The sequence below is a fragment of the Triticum aestivum genome, chromosome 2A (assembly GCF_018294505.1).
Source record: "Triticum aestivum cultivar Chinese Spring chromosome 2A, IWGSC CS RefSeq v2.1, whole genome shotgun sequence".
NCBI classification, from domain to species: Eukaryota; Viridiplantae; Streptophyta; class Magnoliopsida; order Poales; family Poaceae; genus Triticum; species Triticum aestivum.
In genome coordinates this window covers 6,004,578-6,014,309 of record NC_057797.1, presented here as the reverse complement: position 1 = coordinate 6,014,309, position 9,732 = coordinate 6,004,578, and the positions used below count along the sequence as shown (strand labels likewise).

At 38.0% G+C, this 9,732-nt stretch overlaps 1 protein-coding gene across 1 annotated transcript; it reads right to left on the bottom strand.

Annotated features, from left to right (window-relative positions):
- Window positions 1–2,369: 2,369 nt before the first annotated feature.
- On the bottom strand, window positions 2,370–6,172 carry LOC123184179 (probable WRKY transcription factor 75). Its single transcript, XM_044596344.1, has 2 exons — window positions 5,721–6,172; window positions 2,370–2,706 (listed from the first exon to the last, which is right to left on the bottom strand). The coding sequence occupies exons 1-2, from the start codon at window positions 6,116–6,118 to the stop codon at window positions 2,487–2,489; spliced, it is 618 nt and encodes a 205-aa protein (XP_044452279.1). The 5' UTR covers window positions 6,119–6,172; the 3' UTR covers window positions 2,370–2,486.
- Window positions 6,173–9,732: the final 3,560 nt, after the last annotated feature.

The following is a 9,732-nucleotide window of genomic DNA, read 5'->3' as shown; positions in this document are numbered from 1 at the left end:
TTTTAATTTTCGATTTATTTACTTATGTTCGTTTCTTTTCCGTATTTCCTTTTTACTCTTTATGTTCTCATCCTTTTTCCTTTATTTTAGCTCCCATTTTGTGTTCTCGTGCAAAAATGTTCATGGCATTTTTCAAAATTGTCCGTCGTGTATTTAAAAAATGTTCAGCATGTGTTTCAAAAATACATTTTTATATAATTTTAAAATGTGTTCATATATCAAATAAAAATATACATGTATCTTTTATCTAAATGATTATGTAATTAAAAAATTCATGTATATTACTCTAAAAATGTTCACATGATTAAAAATGTTAACGTATTTAAAAAATGTCCTTTAATTTAAAAATGGTCATGTGGTACTTAGAAGATATTCATCCTATATTAAAAATTGTTCATCACTGTTTAGTTTTTTTGCTATGTATTACAAACTGGTTCATCATATATTTAGAAAATGTTAAGCATAAAACAAAAAAATTGTTTACTGGGCATTACAAAGATGATGATAGTGTATTTAAAATATTTATTTATTTAATTTCAAATTTATTTCCCCCTATTTATTTTCTTTTCTAGTTTTTGCCTTTTTCTTGTGTTTTTCACTCTTTCCTATGTTTTTTTGGAGTTCTCGCTTTTCCTGGCAGACACTCTTTTTGAAAACACGACAAACATTTTAAGAAAGGTGATTAACATTTTCGAAATGCACCATGAACATTTTTTAAGAAGTTGAAGTATTTCTCGATTCAGAATGATTTTTATTCAAATTTACTAAGAAAACTCTTCAATACATAATTACCATTTTCAGCACAATGTATATTTTTAAAATATGCGATGAATATTTTAAAATACATGATAAAACTATTTTTTAACATGTTGAATATCGTATAATACATGCTAAACATTCATAATATGCACAATGAAGATTTTTTAAAATTTCATGAATATTTTTTTATAAATATGTGGGAAGCTAGAAAAAAATGAAAAAAATCAAAAAATAAAATAAACTGACACATTTTTTGTATATAATTCTTTAAAAAAAGTACTCATCTATCTCTAATATGAATTCATGTATTTTAGACTCAAAGAATGGATAAAAAGAAATGAAAAAATTAAAAGAAAGTAAAACAGAAAAAAAATGAGAAGTGAATGCCTATCGGCCTGGCCCATGTGCCGCTGCTTTCTAGGCGAGCAACATGAGTTATAGATGCACCCATCATCACCTATGACCTTGTGTTTTCTCATAACCATAAGTAATTTTGTAGTAGGCACAAAAGCCCACTCGATCGCCATAACCGGCGCATTAATAATTCTACTAAAATCCCTCCACTTGCTCTTCTTTCCCTTTCTATTTCCACCCGCACCGAGCCGCTCGTCCTTCCATCTTGAGACATGCCGCCCCTCTCAACCCACTTGCAAGTTTCCATGCTCTCAACACACATTTTATCGCTTCCATCACTTTCCGCATCGACTCTCTGCTAGTTTCATGTGCTGTTGCTTGTCGACGCAGGCTCTCCTCGGTCCACTATCTCCATCCCGTGGAGGTGCTAATACCTAGTCATGGCTTCAACCCAGCAGATGATGTGGATTTATGCTAGGAATTTAGTGATCTGGTCACTATAGAAAAGTAGACAATGAGACCTGGTTTGATTATAGAATTCCACGAGTGCTGCATTTCCTGGAACCCTTACTTGCTTCTCCCCATGTACTAGTCAATACAATACATCCGGTGACAAAGACGGCTGAGGCTAGCTTTGAAAACATCCCTGGCCAACCACCACACCAGATCTAGACACCCCTCCCTTGACCCCGTGTATTTGACTACCAACTTCGTATAGTCTATTTCCGCTACCACACTATATTAAGCCTCTGTTACAGGTGTTCAACATCAATATCAAACCTTCCGATAATACTAAGCCCAACTTTGCTCTATACTCACATTATACACCAAGTAAAATTAATGCAGTTTTGTATGTTTTGGTCACAAAAAGGGGTCCTCATGTGGTCATATGTGCACAGACTAATTCTGATAGAGATTGTTTCACATATGTACTCCATCATTTTTGATTGGAATATATGGATCAATGCTAAATAGGAATACAAGAAAACAAGTACAACTTAAACAAGTCATACTAATGTGAAAAATTGAAAACAAACACATGCATATATGCATCGTGGATATGATATGGATGATTTTTTTACTAGATCTGAAATGGATGACAAGGAGCTGTACAACACTAGTGCACACATACCCCTGAGGTGCTAATAGTTTATGTGTTTGTATTGATCGATTAGTCCATAATAGTCCATCTACAATTGAAAGAAAACATCAACAAAGGAATGCAAAAAAACTCGCATGAGTAACCCGCATCTATCTAGCTATGGCATCATGCTTTATTACTCTTTTACGTTTTCACATGTCTAGGGTTAATGTACAAATCAAAATAATCTCTGCGAGTGCGCATAGGCATTGTTTAGCCATGCATGTGATGTTCATTGAAACATGTGTTGGTTGCCAAAGGTTTGGGAGACGTTGTTGATGCCTGAGTAGACCTGCATCTGGGTGAGTATGTGCTCAAAGTTGTCATTAGACTTCTCAATTGGGTGCGTGTGGGTGCCTTCATATGTCGTTACCACCACACCTTCGTCCCGCGATAGCCGCTGCACCTGCTTCTTCACGTTGCATCCTTGGTGCGTGCATCGGTAGTAGCTCCTGCATGTAACAAACAAGTTAGTACTTATTTAAAGGCTATTGTGCTACAGGGATCATAAGAACAACAACAAAGCCTTTTAGCAATAAGTGAGGGGGGGGGGGGGCTAGACTTGGAGTAGGGAGCACAAGAATGGCAGTAGAAAATTTCTATGGAAAGCTCTATGTACACCATTCATGCAGGAATCCAACCAATTTCTTATATGTATCTATGTAGGATCTTGTTCTCTTTTTCTTCCAATGTTACCCATTTTTAAAATCCAAGGAGGCTCACGGAAGTTATCCAAGCATTATCAATTGGTATATGTTCTTAGATATATGACTAGTAAATGATTTAAACTAGTAATAACAAAATGATTTCATCATTTGTTGCTTTAGTCTCTTGCAATTCAATTGACATTAATATACTTTCTATGTTAGGATGGTTCATAATTGTTCATGAGATTGGCGTGATGTGCCATCACTATTTTTTAAGATCTGATTGTTCTGGAAAAAGCCTATATCGCAATGGTAAATCATTGTTCTTAAGGATTGAAGTCTAATAAATATTTGGTATCTGTCATTTTATCTCATTTTTGGCCTGCCATAAATATTTGCTACTTTAAGTATTATATTATTTTTGCAAGTGTATAAAATTAATTAAGACATGCATCAACATACACATAAGTCGGCTATTTCTTGCGCCGATGTTAGAGGAGACTATCTATCTATCTATCTATCTATCTATCTATCTATCTATCTATCTATCTATCTATCTATCTATCTATCTATTATGTTATAATTAAAGCAATACACAAATAAGTCAGCATGTTCATCCAAATAGGCTAAATTAGTCCTTCCATCATATGTGGTAATGGCTTTGATTTAAAGTCAATTAATAATGGAACATACATATCCATATCTTATATAAAGGTTGTTATATCAAAACAATCACAAATCAGCACATTGTGTATGACAACGGTAGAACATGGATAGTGTCACCTCTAACATCTGCAAGAATTTGAATTGACAATGACTTAGGCATTAATTGGACAATGGCTTACATACGAATCCTATGACCTTTTCTACCATACTACAATTTATTTTAGCAAGTATACAGGTTAATCATTGATAGATATTTATTGTGCTATTCTCCCAGTTCATGCAAAGCAATAGGTAAAGATATAGGACTATTAGTATTAGGGTTACAAATATCTAAATTTAAGAATGAACTTCTTGATAGAAGAGTAGTATATATAAAACAGTAGGTAAAGATATAGAACTCTTTTCACATACATAGTTTGATCAGAAATAAAACATAGCCAAATTTGATATTCGTACTCCATTATTATGGTGACATATAGCTTAACACATTTAATTGTTTACACGGAGTGATTGGGTATATATGTACAATTAATCTAAAACTGAAAATGGAGAACCCATTTTTTAAAAACTATTTGATTTCTTTTTGGTATCATATAGTTTGCAATGATAGAGGACCAACACGAAATACAACATGTCTTAGATATCTCAATATGCATGGATTAGTTTGGTCAGAAATAAAATATAGCCAATTGATTTTCATACTCCATTATTATGGTCACAAATGGGTAAACCAATAATTTGTTACCATGAACAAATGGATTTATATGTACAATCAGACTAAATTAAAAATGTAGAACAAACCTAGAATAAACTATTTGATTTACATTTGGTATCATGTAGTTTGCAGTGACAGAGGACCAACAACAAACTCATCATGTTTTAGATGTGTCAATATGTATGGATTAGTTAGAAGGATCAACATGCATGGATTTAACTAAGGTATATATGCTTGAATTGCATGTGCAAAGTTCACGACAGTTGTAACCGACAATAAAATAGTACATTTTGAGAATTAAATAGGATATAAGCTTGTACTAGACCTGGAAGCTAAATATTTTTGTTCTGCAACAATAAAGTTTGGAAGTCAATTATGTAGTAAAGTTTTCTCGATTATGTTGAAAAACATTAGTCACATACTACGAAGCAAAGGGTAGCAATATGTTATGGAAAGTTTCCACAAAAATACAACTGCTAATTATACTCAAACCAATTGATTTCCATTCAATACCATGGAGTATGTAGTGACCGAGGATTAACATCAAGCAGTTACACACCAAGCAGCACATATCCGATGTATCAACATTCTTGGATTTGTTAAATGTATAAACCTTAGTGGATTCTATTATACGGAAACGCCATTTTACTCTAGTATAAAGGAGTCAAGCTTGGTAATCCTTGAATTGTCAGCCACTTTCAAAGTTCATGGCAATTGGAGCCGAGATTATTCAGTAGTTTATTCTTCACAATTTTTTTTCCATATCACCATCATTTACAGTTTCATGTATGAAATCTAGCTAGTATGTACGAAATCTAGCTAGCCGCGTAAATGCACGGGCCAGTCTGCTAGTTGCCTGGCTAGTAATAATATAAGCATAACCCAGGCCCCTAGAGGGGAAAAGGCCAGACAGCGTCTGTAGTCGGTAATCCCGAAGATAGTGTCTTTTGTGCTCCAGGTGGCATGCTAATATGGTGACTTAGTTAGGATAATCTATAGACACAAGGAGTAGATAATGTGGAGCGTTCAATCCACCTCTAACTGGTGGCTCAAATGATTCCTAGTCAAATTCGATCGCCATCAGCTCTCTATTTATTGGCGATGCCCATCAAAATCACGTGGAACTTAGCTAGCTTTTTCGCCTAGACTAGATGATGAGGATGAGAGACATGTCGTTATCCCATGTAGGCAACCACTACCAGAGCTTGGAAGATTCACTGGGACTCCATCTCACCTACTTTCTTTGAGCCCATCAAAAACATGAAATTGCACGCCAAACAAATGGAAAAAAAGAACACAAAAAGGAGAAACAATCAATGGTTAGAAGTCCCAAACAACATCTAGAAGTAAACCAAACATCAAAACAATTTGATCATCGATCAGTCAGGATCAGCAAGTCAAGGTGTCATATGAGAAATTAGGGCACGGATTTACAGACCTGGGGAAGTTGTTGTTCTTGACGGCCTTCTGCCCGTACTTCCTCCACCGGTAGCCGTCGTCGAGGATGTCGACCTGGCTGCGCGTCTGGAACGCGAACCGCGGCCGCCGCTCCCTCTTCTCGCCTTTCTTCTTCCCGACGACCACGTCCGCCTCGCCACCGCCCTGTGAGCTACTTCCTGCACGATCATCGCCACCATCCTTTGATTCGGAGGGATCCTCCTGCTTGGACCCCGAGAAGAGGCCTTGGCCCAAGCCGCCGCCGCCGCCGGTGTTATTGCCAGCTGCTTGACCATGGTGATGTAGATGGTCATGGCTGCTCGCTCCTGCCATGAAGTGGTATGAATTGGACGTGGAAGAAGAGGGCTGCGTCCCAAACAGAATGGGATAATTCTCCATGGCTGCGTTACGTTGAGCTCGAGCTAGAGGGAGAGAGAGGGGAAGTAGCTGAAAAGAGTTTTACAAGTTACACCCAGGGTTATATACTAGGCTAGGATAATCGTGCCTCACTTTGACCCGTAGTCTGCTGAAGGCGGCTTCCTCCGCCTCACATGTACTCCCTCCGTTCCTAAATATTTGTCTTTCTAGACATTTCAAATGACTACTACATACAGATGTATGTAGACATATTTCAAAGTGTAGATTCACTCATTTTGCTCCGTATTTAGTCGCTTGTTGAAATGCCTAGAAGGACAAGTATTTAGGAACGGAGGGAGTACCACGGATCACATGCATGCGTCATGAGAGAGAGAGGGAGGGAGAGAGAGAGAGAGAGAGAGAGAGAGAGAGAGAGGATTCCAAGGGGGGGTAGGGGTTGTCTTAGAGGACACGCAGATGGATGCCAAGGGGGGTTGGACAAGGCCGGAACGGTAAAAAGACTGTTTGCATGGTGGGATGGGATCGATAGCGAATGCGCACGAGTGGCATATCCTGGATTTGACCATTCCCGTGATATTGTTGAAGCGCCCGACGAGAGACGAACCTTCCTCCTTCTAATAGCGTTGCAGATTGGTCGTCAAGCTAAGGTCATTGTGTGTTGAAATGTACTCCATGCACCAACTCGTGAAAAGGAATAAAGACAGAAAATATAGGCGCCCTGCAGTGGGTGTGGGGGCAGCTGAAAAATTCAAAGGGCCTAGAAGCTCCAAAATAGTATTGAACCACGTGCGCTGCGTGATGCGCTCTAATTTCTAGGATTTTTCACTGTGGGGTCAGCTTGATTAGTTAGCTTAATCACGCATCTGATAAAAAAAGTCATGTTCTAACTTTTGGAAGCATTTTTTTTTTGTATACAGAACATAACAACCACTCTTAATATTTATGTAGCAACTAGTTGCCCTAGCTTGATAATTAAATTGGAGAATAAGCTTGTTTTTTTTTTTGAACTTTAATACTCCCCCAATCCATAGCAGTACTTGTCGATGGTTTAGTACAATTAAAGTTGATTGGAGGGAATAGCTAGGTTATAGCAACACCATGCTTGACTGACAAGGCAAGGCACTATCTACTATATTAAACTAGATGTTACCCTTCAGGATTTGTTGCAATATATTCTAATTATATTTGATTGGATGGATTATAGATATTTTGATCAATAATATGTGAACTAAAATTGAAAATACATATGCTTTACCATGTTTAGGCGGGCTTCTTGCCATACATGTTTGCATGTTGATGTGACATGTGTGCTGTTGAGATAAATAGCTTAGCGGGATCACCTACTTAGTTATGTAGGATTACTAAAACAAGAGCCAAACGAGGCACCACTTTCTTCGACGCAGACTGAATAATCTGCACAACTAATTATATGGCGGATCATAATTATAATTGACGAGATTTAAAAGTAAAAATAAAAACAGATTGTTTGCATCATAAAATTGAAATCTAGCCCCGCAAATGCGGGGGTCACCTTCTCAGCCAGCATCTTTTGTGTTCCTACAGACGTTGAATAGTTACTTCAAAACAACACAAAACTAGGAGCATTTAACTATTATCGAAATATGATTATAGGGGTAATTCTTTCTATCAGGAATACTGTAAATGCTAGGAAAAAAATTGCATGTTAACACATCAAGTGGGAAATATATATAAAATGGGAAATTTGTCTGCCAGCTAACATATTAATTATATTTTATGGTAAAAGAAATGTGGCGAGAACCACGGTTAGGCACTATGTCTCCTAAGCATTATGATATGGCTTCAAACCGCAAAATTGCCCCAATGAGCAACTTTTCTGACAGATTTTCTGCCCCTAACCAAGTGCCATGTTGTAGTGAGTATTTACCAATAATGAAAAATTTATCAGTTGCATTCATGACACATCACAATTTTCTAGAAGAAAAATACTTTGATGTTATTTCCATCTCAAATAGCCAGTTCAAGAAATAGGAGTGATGCATATATTTGTTGTGCAACTAACTAATTTTATGTATCTTAGAAAATGATACTAAAATGATATATCTTTCTTGTGCAACTAACTATTTTTTATCTCACAGAATGATACTAAAATAATAATATATATTCTACTTTATATGGTCATCGAATACTTTATCTTTTGAATTTGTAGAATACTTTGTAAGAAAACACACACTAATGCATGTCTAAATAAACAGAAAATAAACGGTGCACAATCTCCCTTTGTGGTGCCGCTATATTTCAACTTCTGTTATGGGCTCCAATTTACCGTCCCTCACCCCCCTCCCCCTAGAAGGAATCAAAAGAGTATTTGATTATCCATGAAGTATGGTGATTTCACTTTTTTTGCCAAGGAATCAAAACAATATTATTATAGTTAATGCAAGGCAAAAGGGGGCCAAAATCACCAATAAGTAGAGTAAACGAGTTGGAAAACAATGGCGGGAGCATGCCAGGATGAAATAAACACCTACGACTAATTTGTGGCCATGCTCGTGCCATCCACCCTGCTCCAATCCGAACTAATCGACCATAAACATCACACAAGCCGGGAACGCGACACACCATCACAAACGCACAGCCGTCGAACTCCCGGTATGCCATTGTGCGCCACCTGCCAAGCTGGATCTATGTGGTAGCGCTCCTGCCGCCACACCTCCCGCCAAGGAGTGCGCGAAAAGCCGCCATGAACATCGACGCATGTCGTCAACCTGCAGGGCATGCCTACCGTTCGAGGGAGTTCGCCGCAACAACACAAACTTTGCTCAACGGTGGTGAGGGGGAAGCACGGAAGAGGGAGCGCTTGACGCCGCGACCTAGATTGCCACCCGGGTCGCTCGACGCGGGGGCGTTTGATTTTCCCTCCCCACAGAGACTTCTCCGTTACCCTTTAAATTTCAACTTCAAATATGTTTTTATTTGCAGGGAAACTGACGACCAAGAGCGTCCATCATGCTACGTTGCATAGCATATGTTTCCATTTGAAAGAAAACCAACAACTGAAGCATTCACAATAGTTGGTCATGCAGACTAAAATTCCTTCTTCCTTGCAGTAACAAATTACCCATATATAGTTCTCAGGAAACACGGAAACAGCAAGAAGATTGTGTGCGCAGTCCAAGTCGTGCCGTGTGCCGCGTCACCCTCTTCTAAGTAGTAATACTGCTGCTAGCTAAGCTAAGCAGTACACAACTTAACCTAACATCATGTGTCAGCGATGCCTCAAGTCGTGCTTTGACCAACCTGGATCTGGATGCATGCATGCATGCTGGTAGTTGCAACAGGTCCTTTTATATCCTTTTAGATATAAACGAGAGTTGATCTACAAGTGACCATAAAGTACGTGTCGTCTGGCCACGGCATCATAACATTGCCCATAGCGGTGAGATTATTACAAAGTTAATTATGTGGATATAAAGCGGTCGACCAAGGCCAACACATAAGAACTGAAATGATAAAATTGGTCAATTATGACTTAGACATCACAAAGTCTGGTGCGCTGCCGTCAGGTGATTGGCAAGCTAGCAATGACAACCTGGAAACTGCCTGAAGGACATATTAATACCTACTCTCTCCACCCCATAATATAAAAGCGTTTT